The following is a 19,057-nucleotide window of genomic DNA, read 5'->3' on the forward strand; positions in this document are numbered from 1 at the left end:
CCTCCACTGGAGCTCCCAGCCCACTCACCTCCCTGTTTTCTTTATTTCCTCTGCATGTACCACTTTCCAACATTACATGACTCGTTCTGATGCTTACTGCTTATGTCTGTCTCTCCTTCCTAGCACAGAAGCTCTCTGGGCTCAAGCCCGTCCATGAACATGATACCCCCCAGTGGTGGGACCACACCTGGTGCACAACAGATGCTCCATTTGTTAAATGAATAGATGTCCCTACAACAAACAGACTGTAATGCCATCCACATGCACACAACTCCTCTCCAGTCTGCGGCCTCCACCTCCAGCTACTACTGCCCTATTTCTCAGCAAACTGCCTCAACGAGCCGTCCAAGTTCATGATCTCCCATGATCAGTCTCTTCAGAAATTCATCAATTTGATTCGTCTTTTCAAGGAATCAACTTGGGATCCTTTATCCTCTCTGTTGAGTGTGTGATTCTTTCTATGTAATTAATTTCTACTCTTTCTTTTATTATTTCCTTCTTCTTGAGAAAGATGCTTCACTCACTGATTTTCAGCTTCATTTGGTTCTAACATGTATTGGGAGCTTGACATTTCCCTTTGTAAGCACGGCTTTAGTGACATCCCAGAAACGGGGATGGAGAACGTATGTTAAGATGAAGGTTCAGTTCTGGTTCATATATTTTCTAATATCTATTATGATTTCTTCTTTAGTCTCTGTGTTACTTAGAGCCACATTTCTTAACCTCTAAATTTTTGTTATTAGAAACAGACTCACAGACATAGAAAACAAACTTATGGTTACCGGAGGTGGGTGGGGGAGTGGGTGGGAAGGGACAAACTGCAAGTCTGAGCTTTGCAGATACTAACTACAATGTATAAAACAGGTAAACAACAAGGTTGTACTGTAGAGCACAGGGAACTATATTCAATATCTTGTAGTAACCTATAATGGAAAAGAATATGAAAACAAATACATGTATGTATATATACGACTGAAACATGCTGTACACCAGAAATGGACACAACATTGTAAACTGACTATACTTCAATAAAATAAATAAATAGATAAATTTATTTTTGTTATTGATATCCAGCGTAATTGTAGCCTTCGGACAACGCTCAATGATCTCTATCTCTTGATGCCTGAATGATCTCCATGTTTTGATGTTTGTTGAGATTTGCTTTATAAAACCAGGACATGCCCAATTTTTGGAAACATTCTATGTGTGCTTAGAAAGAATGTGGACCACAGTTACTGGATATCTGTGTATCAGGTCAATTTTGTTAATTATATTATTCAAATCCTCTATTCTGACTCTCAGTTAATCTGCTCTGTCAATTACTGAGAGAAGAGCATTAAAAATCTCCCACTATAATGCTGTATCTGTATTTCTTGTACTTATATCCAAAGGTTAATAGCATAACCTTTTCTGTATTTTGAGGTGATGCTATTGGCCCCACGGATGTAAAATTTTATACCTTCTGGGTGAATCCAGCCACTTGTAAAATTTTATACCTTCTCAGTAAATCCAGCCACTTGTTATTTGAATCATTTCTTTGATGAAATTGATCCTTTTGAGCTGAATAGTTTGGGGCAGGTGGGGGGGGGGGGTTTGGCCTGAAAGTCAGTCTTGTCACACTGGTTTTCTTGGTTGGTCCCTGCATAGACTGTCCTTTCCCATCCTTTACTCTCAACCTTTCCGCACTTTATGAGTCGAATGTGTCTTTTGTAGTTAGTGTATGGGGGTGGGGTTAGTGTTTTGTCCAGTCTGAAAATCTGGAACATATTAATGTGAACATATGTTAATGTCCACATTTAACATATTGATTCACTTCATTTTATGAACACAATATGCCAGGCACCGTCCTTGGCACCTCACACATCCCAATACACTTAATCCTCACACAGACAGGCACATGAACTCCCTTTTCCAGGTGAGGAAACTGAGGTACCAAGAGACTAAGAAACTTGTCCAAAGTCTGCAGTAGAAACAAGTGGAACCAGATTTGAATCCAGGGTGTCTAGAGTGCTTTAAAATTTTTTTTAGATTTAATTTTTAACTTTTGTTTAACGGCAGTACTGGGGATTGAACCCAGGACCTCATGCATGCTAAGCACATATTCTACTCAGCTATATTCTCCTTTGTAACAATGTTTACAATACAATCTATTTTTCAGGAGTTACTCTACCAGAGATTTAAAGAATTTAAAAAGCTACTTTTCTTTTGCATGTACTTAAACTGGACTGCTGTACCAACTTCGTTTGTTTATTTTTTGCATAGCCAAAGTTTAACCCCAGCTTTAATATAGCTAAATTTATGTAGTTATCCATTTAGCCTGCTTGTAGAGCACAAAATCTCAAGTTATCTTTTAAGTTCAAATCTCAGTTAACGAATGATTCACTTCATTCCGTCAGTGAGAATACAGAAGGTGAGAGGCAATAAAGTGGCTTTTCGGGGGAGAGGGTATAACTCAAGTGGCAGAGTGCACGCTCAGCATGCACGAGGTCCTGGGTTCAAGCCTCAGTACTGCTCTAAAAATAAATAAATACACAAACCTAATTCTCCCCCCACCAAAAAACGAATAAAAAATAAATAAAAATACATATAAAATAAGTAAAGTGGTTTCTCAATCAGGATTATTACAAGTATCCCCTAAATGATGCGATGCTATTATAGGTTATAAATGTGGGATGGGGAGTGCGAATGGGGAGAGATATTGAATCTTTTCTTACTTTTTTTTTTTTTCCTTTTTCTGCATGTGCACCAACCTACCATCCCTAGGATCAAACTTACAGACCAGCTCAGAAAGCAGGGAACTCTCACAGTGGGGGCCTGGGCAGGCAACCTTTACACTTCTGATGGCTGGTCATGTGTATACTCAAGACATACTGTGGTTTGGTTTCCTAGATGCCATCAACACACTCTATAAAAAGACAAGACGACATGAGACCTATGGGAAGGCTGATTTTGACTTACCCTCAAATAGAAAGACAAGTACATTTTGGATCCAAAACTTGTATGTGGGGTAAGGAAGAGGGCGTGGGGGGGGGTCCATACCATTTTTCTCTTCATTTATACAAAAACCTATCCTCTAAAGACAAAGCCATGTGTATTTTGTCCCCCGATCTCAGAATAAAACCTGTTTGTTAAACGAATCCTCTCTCTCTATAACAAAGCAATCCAGCAGACTATGCCAAAGCACACGGCCAAAATAATCACTCAGATTAAACCCTAATGTAGGACTCCCCACCTTTCCAAGCGGAACTCGAATTTCTGACTAAGTCATATCGATCCACTCTACCTTTGATCCATCTCCTTTTGAATTTCTTTATTCAATTCATCGACCTTCTGTTGTAGCTTTTTCCTTCTCTGTTCAGGAGGGAGGTTGCTGAAATCTTCCGGCGTTGCACCCTGCAGATACAAACAGAAATAAGCCAGAAAGGCTCACGGCACCCCGTGAGAAAAAGACACCGCGGAGAGCCCGCGGCAGAGATTTCCCCCGACAGCAGGGCGGTGCAGACATCTGCGTGTGTTTTCGTGAAACAAATTAGGCTCTTTCCCACAACACCCAGCTGAGATGCCAAATCAGTGCATGCAAACTGCAAAAGGCCCACAAACCACTCTGTATCCCATTCATGCTGGCCCAGCCGCCCCACACAAGGAGGGAGCGGAGACAGGAAGACATACTTCTGACTCCAGCGAGAAGCAAAGTTTGAGACTGATTCTTCACTTTACTGTCAGTGTCGGAGGCGACACTGAGGCTTCCAGTTTATCTTTATATGAAACTGTGCTAAGTCGGGGGAGGGGACTGCTCAGTGGCAGAGTGAGCGCTTAGCATACGCGAGCTCCTGGGTTCAATCCCCAGCAACTCCATTAAAAAATATATATGTAAGTGATAAGTGTCCCCATCAACTGTCTCACATCGATGGCACTGCTTTTCCTCCCCTAGTCTGAGTATTCCTTCCCGTCTCTTCACACAAGCTGAGGCCAAAAGCTTCCATCCCCGTGAAGTGACAGATGGCACATCTAGTTCCTCAGAGAATGTGGGTAAAAGGACATTCTAAAAAAACCCTCCCCCACCTCCCAAGAACACTCCCCTCTGCTGCCTCTAAAAGTCTGGTCCCTTCTTTTCGCCACCTTTAGGACCCTCCCTGCCCTGAAAATCAACTTCCCACCGCACACAAAATCAACCTCCGCTGTTTCTAACTCATCCAAAGATTTTGATATCTTGATTCCCTGTGAAAAACAATTGCTATCTTTCCTCCGTGCGTGTGATTTCAGCAGAAAACAGCCACAGGGAGTTTCTAGACTTTGACGGACGCTGACTTGTCAGAGCCGCGGCTACGCTGTGGCTAGCAAGTGCTTTTCCTTCAAGGAAGCTGTTTTCAAGAAAGAGAAGTTTGCTAACTAACTGAGTACAAACCAGGGAATTTAAAAGGGAGCTTTTGCTTTAGAACCAATTAAACAAAGGCAAGACTGGCTGGCTTGGGAGTGGGTGGAAAAGAAGGGTCCCGGATAATGTAATGCTGAATCCAAGTCGAGCCTGCCAGGAAGCTTGGGGGCTGGTGGCTGAAACAGTTTAGCACAAAGGCCAAGCAAAGACTTTTAGTTAATGTTCTCAGAGATGTGTGTGTGTGTGTGTGTGTGTGTGTGTGTGTCAGGGATGAGATTTTAGTTAATGTTCTCAGAGACGTGTGTGTGTGTGTGTGTGTGTGTGTGTGTGTGTGTGTGTGTGTGTGTGTTGGGGATGAGATATGAGTGAAACCAGAATGTAAGTGACTATTCCCTAGTGCCAAACCAAGGAAGTTCAATTTGCCTCTAAAACGAAGATGAAGCCAGCTAATCTTCCATATAAAAATAACTCAGACTTGTCCTTTCTTTTCCCTATACCATTGTGTTATAATACTTGGAACCTTAATTATGTGCTTTTCAATTTGCTCCACTCAGCCCCCGAACCCAAGCGCGCAACCCTTCGTTCTCACACTGAGCTGACTTAAACCAGATCAGCATGTTTTCTAGAAGAGAGGTTTTGTTTTTGATTTTCATGCTAGAATGTAACAAAACACAGTGGAAGATACACCGCTTCAGAAGTCAGGAAATTTACTAAGTAGCTGATGTCCATTTATACATATTTATTGGGACTATGTTCTATGAGACCAAAAGAACTTTCTAGAATGATGGAAATGTTTTCCATGGGCATCATCCAGTATAGTAGCCCCACATGACTGTTGAGCCCTTGGAATGTGGTTAGTACAACTGCGGGACTGAATTTTTATATTTTAGTTACTTTTCATTTAAATTAAATTAAATTACAATTTAAATAGTCACACGTGGTGAGTGGCTACTTTCGGACAACAGAGGTCTAGACTGAACAGGTGTTAAGATTTGCACTGGATAAACAGCTCAAAGAAATCTGTAAGTAAAACACACTGAACTCAGGACCTAAAAATAGATACCCCAAACAACACAACAAAATGCAGCCCTGATTATCTACCAAAATGAAAACAATTAAATAACAAATAAATGGATTCCTTTCACTGGATCAGGATTAGTCTAAATTGACCAATTAGGTCCCTTTCAATAGATATTCTGTGTGCTTGTGTTTTTACTCAAAAATGAATCTCAGTGACCAGGCCTCAAACTTCCCATTCCCACTGGAGATTGAGGTCACCAGCTTCTCGCTCTGAAGAAACCTAAGATTTCCGGAAAGTACCTTAAAAAGGTCATTTTTGTCCTATTAGCCTTTTGAAGCTTGAATTCTTTCAAACAATACTCTGACCTATGATTCATTTTCCCATAAAGGAATTTTCATTTCTACCTTCAAGTCAGAACAGGTTTTCTGAACTCTTCGGAGGGGCCCCAGAGAGACTGGCCCTACCAGGGTTTAGGAGAGGGGCACATATATATTTTAAATGGATATTTTTCTTGCTATTGGAATCAAACACTTGCTTCCGGGCAACGATACAAGCTGCTTCTTAAACTTTATAATTTTTACACCCAAGCTGTCTTTGTGCAATAGTTTATTGCTTTATTAGCTTCAAAATAAGTGTATCATGTAACAATTCAGTACCAGGTTGGTAGAATGATTTACCTCAAACTGAAAGACTGCCTAATAATATAATTTTTGCTGCTGGCACCTCAGCAAAAGAACAAATTAAGGACAAAAAATAAACATTTGAGAGAGTCCCAGTTAACGGAGCCAGTTTCTCCCAAATTCACACTTCTGATGACCACAGTTCATTTAAGCATCTTTTTGTGGAGACCTTAAGCAACAGCTCTTTTCAGGATTTCATTTCACAGTCTAAGAAATGTTTAATAAGATATTTTTTTCTTTAGGGCTGGATCAGTTGCCAAATACTGAGTCAGGTTGAAAAAATTATGTATATATGTTTATGTACATACTTGAACACATACAAAAGCATACATAAGGATAACCGCAAAATATTGTCCTACGTTCTCAACAGCAGTGTGTAAAATGCTGGTCTTATTCCTCGGTTGAACTGTCAAAATTCATCCTTGTCCATAACATCAGGACAGTCTCAGCTGTGGTGTTTTGAGAATTCTACGTCACTTACACATATTTGTAGTATAGTAATGGGTTATGTGGCTAAGAGGTTTGGTTTTTTTTAATAGATTTAATGATTAGTTTGACTATTTATTCTAGGGCTATGCAGTTAAGGTAGAAACAACACTGAACTGTAAATAAGTCATTTTGGAAAGGCTTAGGAGGCTCTTTTCATTGTCCATAAAATTGTCTTTGATTTCTCGAATCAGCTGTGCATTAGGCACCAAAGTATATTTAGGGAGCACCTTAAAGATTTCACGGGCTTCAGTTCTCAAAGGCTGTCTCAGACCTGAGTTGAGACCAGCATCATTCTGCCAAGTCTCCCTCAGGTTCCCAGCATTTTTTCATCTGCTTCTGTGGCTCCCAGGGAGAAGCAACTTTCAGCTATTAAATTTGCTTTTATTTGAAATGATCCAATAAATAAACTCCCTCATATTTAATATTACATTTATGTTCATATTTAAATAAAGTTTATCAACATCTGTCATCCTCTTAAGACCCCAGTGATAAAGATAAAACAAATCATGAGTTAAGCGTTAATTTTCTTAGCAACTTGAAAAGGTTACGATCCCCTGTTAGGCTCTGGAACTCTGCATTCCAAAGGTCTCATAAAGAAATACCAACAAGGAGCAGAAAGGAGAAACACAAATCAACAGTTAACTTTAAAGATGTGTTGTACACGGCCCAGCACCCACAAAACACACACCAAAAAAACCTGATTAGATTCAGGACATGCATGGAATAATTGTGCTTACCAGCTTGAGAGAAAGCTTCATGTAAAAATTGAAGGAGTAACAGGGGAAAAAAAACAGAGAGAGAGAGAGAAACAACAATACATGAGAAGAAGAGGAACTTGGTCCGTTCCACTGTATAAACATAATATGTAAATTCACCTGGCGCTTTGTGAAAATGATTTGTAGCGGATCTGTGCCAAAGTTCCCAAGAGGGGCTGAACTACCAAAACCTTTCTTTAGCTGCCACGTTGCCAGAGCAAAGAATAAAGACAGAAAAGGAGAGTTTCTGTTTACTGTTCTGTATTGGTCACATCAGCCTTGGTATAAACTAAGTTTGTAGTCGGTAACATTCCATGATTAAAAAAGATGGAAATAATCACATAGCCTTTTGGTCACCAAATTTCCCATGGGAAGTTTCACACAGACTCGAGTCAGAAAAGCAACGACTTCCACAACATACCAGTGGTATTTTTACCTTAAGGAGATCTAATAAATAATAACATTGCCATTTCCTAAAGGTAAAGTCTCAAAGTGGTGAATGGGGAACCAAGGACTGAAAGATGCTCTGTGAATCTATCTGCAGGAGCCAGGGAACTTCTCAGCGCCCGGCTGCAGGTGGAGAGCGTGATGCTTTGCTCCCACCTGTGCACTGCGTGCATCTCCCGCTCAGCGGAAGGTGTTTTCTGGGGCTTTTTATGGAACTCCGAGTCCTACTCACAGAGGTTCCATAGGACCTGGGGAGTTAACAGAACTTGCTGCTTTTGCAAGTTACCTTTAGGAAACAGACAGCCAGTTGTCTCAACTACTGAGGGGTACTTACACCTTCTTATCAGGACACAGCAGCTGCAATTTTGCTGAGCCAGAAGATTAGTAAAACTGTAAGAATTATGCGACCTCAAATGGATTACAAGGCATCTCAACATTGGGAAAAGAAACAGTGGTCCTTCAATAACAGGTGAGATGTGCTTTACGGCTCTAACGCAGTATTTCGAGAGCTCAGTGCCTGTTTACTTAGCTGTTATCAATCCTAAAAGTTCAGGCAACTGGCAGTAGGATCCAAAAATATGTTGGAAACAAAATACCAAAGAAAGCGCCCTTTGATTTTAAATTGGGAGAAGAAGTTGTTAAAATTCCTTAACCAGATTTTAAAAAATCTTATTCTTCACATTAACTCAAAGTTGATAGTTCTTTGTCAAAAGGCATTAAGCTTTTAAAGAAATTGTCCCTGTGAGGAAATAGACTTTTTTTTTTCAGTAGGGAAGATAATTAAGTTTATTTGTTTATTTATTTTTAGAGGAGGTACTGGGGATTGAACCCAGGACCTCGTGCATGCTAAACATGCACTCTATTGCTTGAGCTATACCCCACCCACCCCTCAACCCTGGAAATAGACTTTTAAGGAACGAAGTAGCAAGACAAAACTTTGGGGGGAAAAAAACGTACAGTCATATCTGTGACCACTCTAATATGGGTAACCTCCGTTAACACCTTGAACCCCTCCTGTAAACTTTAGCACAGATCTGTTCATCACAGTTTGAGGTCTTTACAGACAACACTTACGGTGCACAGCAGAAAACTTTGCAAATATCTTCCCTACAAAGCACACGACCATATACAAATGTTTTCTGACACATTACCATGTAAATGTCACTAACTTGAACTCAGCATATTATCTGCTCTCTATCCAGCTACTTTCGTTGCTTAAAGTTGTGTATTCTTTCTTAAGCATTCTGAAAACTGAGTTCTAACATCAAAACTAATAGCATAGGAATATTACCACTTCATCATAAAAACAAGTCATTAGGATTGAGAACAAATCCCGGTAGAAATAGGAAATATCGAATTCTCAGACAAATTTAATTTTCTGAAGTGGACAGTGATGGGTCTTCCATAAGACGTGCCATCACAGTATACGGTATCCTTTTTTTTAACAGCTATAAAATGGTTTTTGGTCTTAAGTTGTCAGCCAGCCCATTAGATCATTTCAAATTCGAAACCAAATCATCTGCCAAGAGAACATTTTTAAAGGCTGCCTTATTAAGTGCATTGCGAGACACCTGGAGAACTAAAAAGCTGTCAGTTTCAGGCAACAATTACGGAGCCTGGCGAGCCACAAGTGTCAATAACACATGAGGGCACACACAGCTAGCGGGTCCATGTGTTATTGGGCCGTCACAGGTACTAACCTCAAGTACAAAGAAAGGGGACGGTGAACATGAATGTATAAGGAACTGTGTTTTAAGGTCCACGGAAAGTCATTTCACAGCTCCGTGACCTTGCTCAGGCTTCACTGATTTTTTTTGGTTCTCCCTTACAGATCCATCAGTTTCGGACGTAGGTGTGGGTAGGTGTGCAACACACTGCCGTCTGCGAGGGTGTCATCCTCCCATGACCACGCTCTGCAGCTGCGTTTTAGGGGTGAAATTCTGCTCATAAAATCATGCCCAGGGACATTGTCTCAGACAGCAGTCCCAGTCAGTGAAAAGGGGGAAAAACCAAGCTCAGCTCACTGACATTTTTAGGAAGTTTGATTGCTGTTGGGAAGTTTGGTTTCTTTTTTCCATGCAACTTTTTCCAGATGAAGAAGCCTGTGGTTGAAATGATACAATGAGGCTTTTCCCAGTGTCCGGGTCAGAGAGCGTCTGGGTCCCCAGTCTTGGTGCTGTCAGAGGGGTTAGTGCCTGTGCCGTGACCATACGACCTGGCCGTCACAGGTAAACTTACAACATAGTCCCTAGCTTCAAAAGCATACGTGGGTTTCCCTATCGTCCTCTTCATGAGTTCTTTGTGAAAACAGAAAGACTGAGTCTGCCAATAATCAGCAAGAGAACAAGATAAATAAATAAAATGAAAGGAATCAGAAGATTGTAACATCTGACAAACAATTGATAAGAATTTTCAAAATACTTTGATCAACTTTGATGGTATTTTTTTCCATACAGTTAACTCTAAAACATGGGGGATATATGTCCACATTTTAGATTTAGAAGTCTTTTGCTCAGACCAGAAATCTTAAGACAATAAAGTTACACTTTGTAGACTGCAAATTGATAACACACAATCTAGTTTCATTTTCCTTCAACTTACATAAAGATGAAATACTGGTTAATAACGTTCAGGTGGCATGCCAATCTTTAAAGATGTTCAGCGAGACAGAATTTTCATACAAATGTAAACGATTTACAACAAAAAATACTTTATCCTATTTTGTTACTTAGAAACAAAATCATTATGCTAAGAAATGTTTATGTCGGATTTATACATTCTGAATAATAAAAACAAATTAACATCTGGATCTGAAAGCTGCAAAACATGATAAATTCAAAGACATATTAAAATCACAGATTTGTTCATCTCCTCGAATCCTATCTTTGGCACAACAGTTTTACAGCTATAAAGCAGAGTGAATGAAGCAGTAGCGAGAGCTGTATCATACTAGTTGTGGATCCTGTTAAATCACGTTCCTTCCATTTTGAAATTGCTTTAAAATCAAATTTATTTCCCAAGATTTCAGATTTTTTTAAACTTCCTACTCTTACTTTTATAATGTATTTCCTTTTCTCCCTTCCTTTCTTCCTTCCTTCCTTTCTTTCTCTTCTTTTTCGCACTGCTACTTCCTGAAGGAAGGCACATCAAATCTGACCCTAAGAACAGATCAACTAAAAATAAAGGAAGCAAAAATGTTGTTTCTATTTATGCACTGATTCTTCTAGAGTGGGTATGTGTGTATGTTTATTCTCGAAAACACACCCGCCATTTAGAACTTTTTTTCTAAATAAAGGTTTTCTGAGCACAGATTTGAGGTGTAAGAAATAAAACTTATTTTGCTAATTACAGTTTTTTTAAAAAAAGGGAGGGGATTCCTCTAATTAATCAAAACAACCCATTTCTCATTTCACTGTTTTTATTTTCAAGGATTAAAATTTTCCCTAGCCATCTTCTCTTATACTGAGTGATTACTGACACTCTTTGGTCTTTTCCTAAACTTTCAGAGAACACCATGAAACATGACAGAGAAACCATTTGCAAACGACAGACCGTGGTGTTGAGAGAAAAATGGAATAGATACATATACAAATGGTAAGCAATCATGAGTATTCAACATACTCCATTATGAAATTCCAAATGACAACGCAGAGATATTTTTATAAATATAACACATGAGCTCCGTAAAGGTTTCGGAAGCGGCAGAGATGGGGTAACTGATTTAGTTAATGTAAAACTTTAGCGTCTACAGTCTAGCATAGCAACATATGGTCTCATATGTTGGAAATTCTTTGATGAACAACCACCAGAGATGGATGGAGAGTTCTAAAAGCCAGCCTAATGGAGCCAGGAACTGAGATCTAATTATAGAACTCAACACAATCTATCATCCACTTTGGAAGCTATATTCTGCCTTCTAACAAGGGCTCTCTTGAAATCCTTAGGAAGTTAAATCTCTAATTCTGAACCTGATATGCTGGGCAACCTTAAAACAGGATAATTCCACCAACTGTATTTTTAGCACAAAACTTTGAGACCCCCTATTTAAAGGAACTCTGCATATAAAGAAATGAGTTTTTGTCCCTTATTTTAAAAAGTAACAACTTGGTTATCTATTATATTTATGTTGGGTTTTTTTTGTTTTTTTTTTTACCCAGAGGAAGAGAAAAGTAGAAATTATATTTGGACAAGACCATATCCCACTACAACCTTATTGCAACTCCCATGGGACAGAATAAAAGAAGACCTTATTGGATATGTGAATGCACTTAACGTTTGTTTACTCATTACTTATTATAAAGAATATCTGGGGACGGCTTAGACTAGACTGACCATTTAGGTTTATTCAGGAGGCTACAAATTACCTTGTTCCAATCTTTTTCTAAAAACCACAGTGGTATCTACTTTGGGTTGCTGATGGGTTCCACAAAACCCTGTGACTTAAGCACATGCCAGTCTTAATTGGAACGGCAAACCTGAGTCTGAACAGCATCCCTGTAGGAGGCAACCACATTGTAACAGATTGTCCCTGAACGTGGATGTTACAGAATCTCTGATCATAAGCAGGCTCCCTGAGTTAAATCCTGGCTCTACATCTTCCTAGCTTCATCTTTGTATGTGTCAGTTTTCTTATCAGTAAATTAAGGAAATGCTTGGTACCCTGGTTCATAGGGTGGTTGAGAAAAATAAATGAACACATAGAATAGAGCCTGGCATATGACAAGCACTCAATAAACGTCAAGCACTATTATTTCACCCTTTAGAGATAAATATTGCATTAGGCTTACTGCAGTCAGATCTGTTATCAGATATTTAATCAACATCTTGTAAGTTCACCAAAATAGCTGAAGAAACCACTGTAACCCGTACTGTTTCCCTCTCCAACCCTGAAGCTGGAGGCTTAGAGAGAAGGACCTTCATTCATCACACACACATCACTTCAGTAATGATTACACAAATATTTTCCGCCTCTATGGTGATTTCCAATTCCTTGTAAGTCGCTGGCTTTAGAAACAGAATCTAAGTTCCCTTTTTGGGGGGGTGGGGGGTAAAATCAAGGTAAAAGATTAATGACTTCGATGTTTTAAAAAGGAAATGGAGAAAAGCCGTTCCGAAATGTACTACAGACAGAAAAACTCTGGGCTGGCTGGCTGCCCCTCTTCTCTGCTCGCATCCCTCTGCTTCCTTCCTTCTTCCCTCTCTCTGTCGTCCATCTTTCCGGCTCTAATGAATCATAGGTTCTTATTGTTTCATGTTATGGGAAAACACAATGGAGTCATTCACAAACAAAATAAGTTAGGCGGAACAAAACATGCAACCAAAGCGCACAAGAGAGACAGGATTCCAGAGCAGAACTTACCCCACGCTTTAGACTCCGGAAGCAGTGGATTTTGGGTTTGGAGGTCATGAACTCGTTGAAGCGATGGGAGAGGGGTTCCTTTTGCTGCTTGGGAGACTGGGGGCCGTTGGGAACAGCAGAGGGTGAGGCAGAGGCAGGGGGAGGTGGGGGAGGCTGATGGGGGGATGTTAAAAGGGACATAAGCTACGTGTAAGAGATGGAGCAGTGACAGAGTAAAAATCAGAAACAAGAAGATAAGACACAAAACAAAAATAAGCATCAAATCATATTTGAAATCCAAAGCAAGTCCAACACAAACGATTAAATATTTAGGCCATGGTCCAAAAGAAAACATGGAAGAATATGTCAAATGAAGAATGTGATGGAAGTGGGAGTTTTAGTAAGTCAAGCAACAGAAGAATAGCAAGAAATTCTGACAAGGAGCTCATGCAAGACTTTCACATGCAAACTACAGCTCTAATCAGTTACTCTACACCAGTGTAAGCCAGAAGGGTAAATATTTCTAAACCACATAAACTAACACAGCTCGATGGGAGAAAATGAAAGCCCTTAAGTGCTAAGGTTGTGAAAACAGCAAGACAGTCTTTTAAAATGAAATATTAAATTATTCAAAGGTTAAAGCCTTAACGTCGCCTCGATCACACTTTACCCCCAGGTTAACGCTGTCATGCACCTACGTATCACACTATAAAAAGAAAATGAAAAATGTTCATGGATACACATGTTAACATGAATTCAAAACCAAGTTATTAGCTCAGGGGAACGATTTCAATTAGATATGGCTGCTACACGGTTATAGAAATTTTGCGCAACGTCCCTTCTCCCCAGCCCAGGTAACCAGCGTTCTAGGAGACTGAGGAGGGAAAGGTGTGATGCAAAACGGCCAGAGGTCAGTAATCTGTTAGTGTGGGTGACACGGTGCAGGTGATAATGCGTCTGAAATGACCATGGCAAAGGTACCACCACCAAAGAGAGATACTGTTTTAAAATAAAATAGCACGCTAGCTTTGCTTCTCGCATTCTAAAACTACAGGCTTGAAATCTTAGTTCCTTTAAGACTAAAAGATACAGCCAAGACCTCCACGCTTTATAACATTCATTTCACACTGGGTCCAGCCATCAGTACCTTATTTTTTTTGATGAACGGCCACAGCTTTCCTTTGGATTTGCCACCAAATTTCAGCTCTGGTTTGCCGTCGCCTCTGGAATTTGAAAGGCTGTTATCTGACACAGTGCGCTTCATCGGCTGAGTGTAATCCTCAAATTCAATGTCTCCGGGAGGCTCAAACCCAGACTTATAAGCTTCCACTACCAGCTGTGAATCCTGAAATTACACGCATCACACACAAATATGTTCAAATACTTTTTACACAATGAACTATGATGACTTCATACAGATGACATTCTAAGTAAGTTATATTGATTAATAGCACTTTTTTTTCTAGTAATGTTTTTATCATTAGAAAGAATAAGTAACACTGGGAAATATATACAAGATCTTGTAGCTCATGGTGAAAAAGAACACAACTGTGAATATATGTATGTTCACGTATAACTGAAAAATTGTGCTCTACAATGAAAATTGACACAACATTGTAAACTGACTATAACTCAATAAAATAAAATTTAAAAAAAAGAAAGAATCAGTATAATTTGTAAAGCCATATGTTTAGTTGAGATTTGAAGATACTTTTTGGGGGGGCATTAATTTAATTTATTCAACAGAACATATCAGTAAGTCAGAGGAAAAACCACATGCACAGATCTGTAAGTACTGTTCAGTTGATAAAATTCACATCAATTCCTGAAAAAGAAAAAAAAATTCCCCCTATATGATAAAGAATATCTTTTTTAAACCAACTTCCTTCCTTCTAATGGTAGGAGCCTTAGAAGCAATCTTATTAAATCAAGGACGGACAAGAACATTTACTATCACCCCTATTATTTAAAATTGGGGGCCAAGGCCTATGAAACCAGAAATAAGAAGTGTAGCTACAGAAAAGCAAGGAGACAAAGTCAAAAGGGAGGATAATTTGCAGATAACTGTCCACCCACAAAATCCAAAATTCATGAAGATAGTTTTAATAACCATTTTTCTACATTTAGAGAAATGAATATAAAGAATGACTTTGCTAGAAGCAGAAAATTTGGGCCATTTATTATTCAACTCCCTTGAACAATACAGTAATACAAAAACTGGTTCTCATCAGAAGGTCTTAAAGCAATTTTGCATATACAAAGTCAAAGTGAAGAATAGAAAATCTCTCCAGTTTCTCTGGTTCATTGTGGTTCAAAGGTATGAATTTACTGAATAATTCTTCTTTATGTATATATTTGTTCATAGTCTCTCCTCCACTAGAATGTAAGCTCTCTTCTATTTTTCCTCCATTGTACTCCTAGTACTTAGATGGCGCCCAGTGATAATGGTGTGATAAATGTTTGCTAAATAAGTCAGTGAACCAAATGCCTTCTCTATGGTGCACATCCTGCTAGGAACTGAGTACAACATCTTCTCAGTGTCAGTTGGTGGAGACCAAAGCATAAGGACATGACAACCATTATGTCAAAGATATCTAGATAGATGTAAGTGAAAGTATTACAGAAGCACGCTAACTCAATGATCATCTGATTAAAAAGAAACTACTAGAGAAGACAATGTGGAAAGATCTCAACTTCTTACCATGAGCCCACATTTTATTTTGCTGCAGCTATTTTAGCTAATATGCAATTTGCAGGTGTGCCACAGGTGTCAATTATCTTGCAATAGTCAATCACCCTTTCTTTTTAGTAACAGAACCCTGATTTGAAGATCAGGGATCAGGAGGGTAACAGCAGGGGTGGTGAGAACTGGTTGGGTTCTGAATGTATTTTAAAGGTAAAGCCAACAGGACTGGCTAACAAGCTGACACAGGTGTCAGAAAAAGGGAGGTATCAAGGGTGATTCCAAGATCTGAGCAGCTGGAAGGGAGGAAATTCCATAACTGAGACAGTCAAGACTATGGGAGGAGCAGGCTTCACAAGAAAGGTCAGGTGCTCCATTTTGGATGTGCTAAGTTTCAGGTACGTACTAGACATTCAGGTGGAGAAGCATCTTGGCAGCTGAATATATGAACCTGCAGGATGGGGAGCAGTCTGTGCTGGAAATGTAAAATGTGGGGGTCAGTATTGAGATGGGACTTAATGTTCCAGGAGTCCACAGATCACTCCAAGGAGTGAATGTGGAGAGTACAGAGGTCCAAGATGGAAGCCCTGGAGAACTCTCAAAGTTCAATCATAAGAAGAAGAAAAACAAGAACAAGCCAAGGAGACTGAGACCAGTGAGGAGGATAAAAGCCATCACTGTGGTTTCCTGGGAATCAAGTGAAGGAAGAGCAAATAAGAGGGTGGTTGAGTGGGGGCCACTGCTGCTAACAGTTAAATAAGAATTTGGATGAGAACTTGAATGAGGACTTAGAAAGGACTTAACAACATCAAGATCATGTGTGAAAAGAGTTACCAGTGATACAATGGAAAATGAGGCTCTCATAATGGGAGAAATACCCTACAAATCTGGGGGCTCACGATTTCCGAGATAAAACTATCATTCAGACATAATCTTGAGAAATTGCACACTTTCAAGGAAAAAGAAATTTTCAAATTTCTAATATAACAAGTTAAAATGAGGCTTATTTCAGATTTTAATCAATGTCAGAGGTCAATGAACCTCAAAGAAAAGTTAAGATTCATATAGAGGCGATCTCACTTTTGAAGGCTTACCTTATAAACCCCACTGTTCCTCTTCCCCTTTAAAAGGTCCCTCCCCATACAGTCATTTATTGGTGACTACTGAAATTTTAAATATGGTGATCAGAGAAAGCCTCACTCAGACTATTTCTGATTTCCTTCTATAAGCCAGACATTTACAACCAATAAGAGACCTGGACCAAACTGAAGATACAGAGATGTATGGAATTGATGGATCAATGGTGACAAGAAAATGGAACAGGTGCTCATACCTATGGAGAAACTTGACTGACTGCATGGGTGCATGTCCTGTCATATGTCTCTAATCCAAGAAACAATTTGAGCAAGAGGATTATCTCTCTTTTGAAATGCTTAAAAGAGATCTAGAAAATCACCAAATAAAGAAATTTTCAGCTCAGGAAAAGGATGGTTTGATCACTTCTGAAAACTTGTTTGCATAATGTAGTTCCAGGCGGTGGGAGGGAAGCACCAATAATTCAGAAGCATCAATCATTTCCCCGCCAAAGGTTGGCTGAAATCACTGAAGAAGGAGGCTTTAGGCAAATAGGTATTAACAAAATACAGATCAAAGAATCCTAAAATCAAACAAAACCAAGAAACTCACATCTACTACCTTGGAACTACCCTTCCTACAAAGGCTTATCATTGAACATATTTGGAAGTATTTGTGCACGTTGGACCGACAAAAACTTTTTACCCAGATGACCCCAAATGTTAATACACACCAGATTTTCTTAGAACAATGAAGAATCTGTATGCTAGATCTATTTACGGAAAAGGAAGCTTTGATCTTCCCTGGACTCATATTTTAAGAGGCTCTCCTAACACAGAATACTTAGGGCAGGGCTTTTATATTAAATATTTGGTTTTGCAAGTTAATAAACATTTGTAAAAGCCTTTGCTGATGTTCTAGTTGACACTTATGCTGAGGGAAATAGGCTTCTAGGAAAGGAATCCTGATGGATAACATTGGCCCTAAAGCAGTGTTCTCAATCGGAGATGATTTTGCTCTGCAGGGCACACTTGGCAATGTCTAGAGACTTATTAAAAAATTTAATGCGGGGGGTGTTTGTTTGTTTGTTTATTTTTAATGGAGGTACAGGGGATTGAACCCAGGGCCTCATCCGTGCTAAGCAGGCATTCTACCACTGATCTAAACCCTCCCCCACCCCTGATCACTTTTGATTGTCACAACTAGGGGAGGGCTACTAGCGTCTAGTGGGTAGAGGCTAGGGATGAAGCTAAACGTCCCACAGTGCACAGGACGGGCTCCCACGAAGATTAATCTGGCTCAGAATGTCAATCGTGCTCTAAACAATCACCTCCCAATGTTAGGGGTTCCTCGGCTGACTGATAAGCCAACACTTCCAAGTAAGTCTGCAATGTCTCTGACAGCTTACCACTTACTGACATGTATTTTCTGCAAATGGAATTTGAGTGCTAAATCCAAAACACACAGGGCTGAATTAAAAAACTCTGAAGTGGTGTCACTACTGTGGAAAAGTACATGTGACCACAGAAAGCAACTACTTTCAGACGATTAAATGTGGTCGCTGTGGCGGGGGGCGGGGGCGAGGAAATAAAGGGACCACAAACACTAGTGACAAATGAAGTCCAAACAATAGTACTTACATTTTTCGGATCAACAGACTCGGCTGCCGTTACTATCCCATCCAAGCACTTCCCAATGATCGGAATCACCTGCCGGTCCAGCTCCGCATACGTCTTCACTGATTCTCCAATTCTCACTATCCTTCTTTCCTCCATCTCTTGTATTTTCTGCAACATTAGAGTTTGCATAAAATTAATTTGGTCTCCTGTTATTTCAGGAAGTTGCTCTTTGGCAGCATTGTCACCTCTAAAAAATTCTCTAGGAGGGAAATAGGCTTATAAAAAGGTGAGAGTTAGAGCAGCCGTAAGTACACTGTGCCTCTGCGTCAGCCAGCTGCCCATATGTGTTATGACTTGTTTGGCTGCCTGAATGTGTACTGTACACAATTGCATTCCAATTTCAATAAGACCCCAAACTCAAGTAGTTTTACTCTTAACGCCATTTGGTATGAGATTTCAAATCTTTCCTCCATCTTTGAGCCACTGTCTTATCCTTTACCAAAAACAAAGTATTTGGTTAACCGCCTTGCGCCAACACAGGCTGAGATTAACTAGTGTACCTTCCTTCTACAAGCT

General features: G+C 39.7%; 1 protein-coding gene across 11 annotated transcripts in view; it reads right to left on the reverse strand.

Annotated features, from left to right (window-relative positions):
* Nucleotides 1-19,057, reverse strand: part of FNBP1 (formin binding protein 1) — a 122,359-nt gene that overhangs the window by 11,770 nt on the left and 91,532 nt on the right. For 3 of the 11 annotated variants that reach the window (XM_045506847.2, XM_045506845.2, XM_045506846.2), the window contains exons 8-12: nucleotides 18,503-18,649; nucleotides 14,253-14,450; nucleotides 13,127-13,309; nucleotides 7,303-7,317; nucleotides 3,284-3,393 (exon numbers count right to left, since the gene is read on the reverse strand). In XM_045506847.2, the coding sequence (XP_045362803.2) occupies nucleotides 3,284-3,393; nucleotides 7,303-7,317; nucleotides 13,127-13,309; nucleotides 14,253-14,450; nucleotides 18,503-18,649 (653 nt within the window). The remainder of the gene's footprint in view (nucleotides 1-3,283; nucleotides 3,394-7,302; nucleotides 7,318-13,126; nucleotides 13,310-14,252; nucleotides 14,451-18,502; nucleotides 18,650-19,057) is intronic. The other 8 variants (XM_045506849.2, XM_010970271.3, XM_074362389.1 and 5 more) reach the window with 4 other exon arrangements.

This window comes from Camelus bactrianus, chromosome 4 (genome assembly GCF_048773025.1).
Source record: "Camelus bactrianus isolate YW-2024 breed Bactrian camel chromosome 4, ASM4877302v1, whole genome shotgun sequence".
In the NCBI taxonomy this organism is placed as follows: Eukaryota; Metazoa; Chordata; class Mammalia; order Artiodactyla; family Camelidae; genus Camelus; species Camelus bactrianus.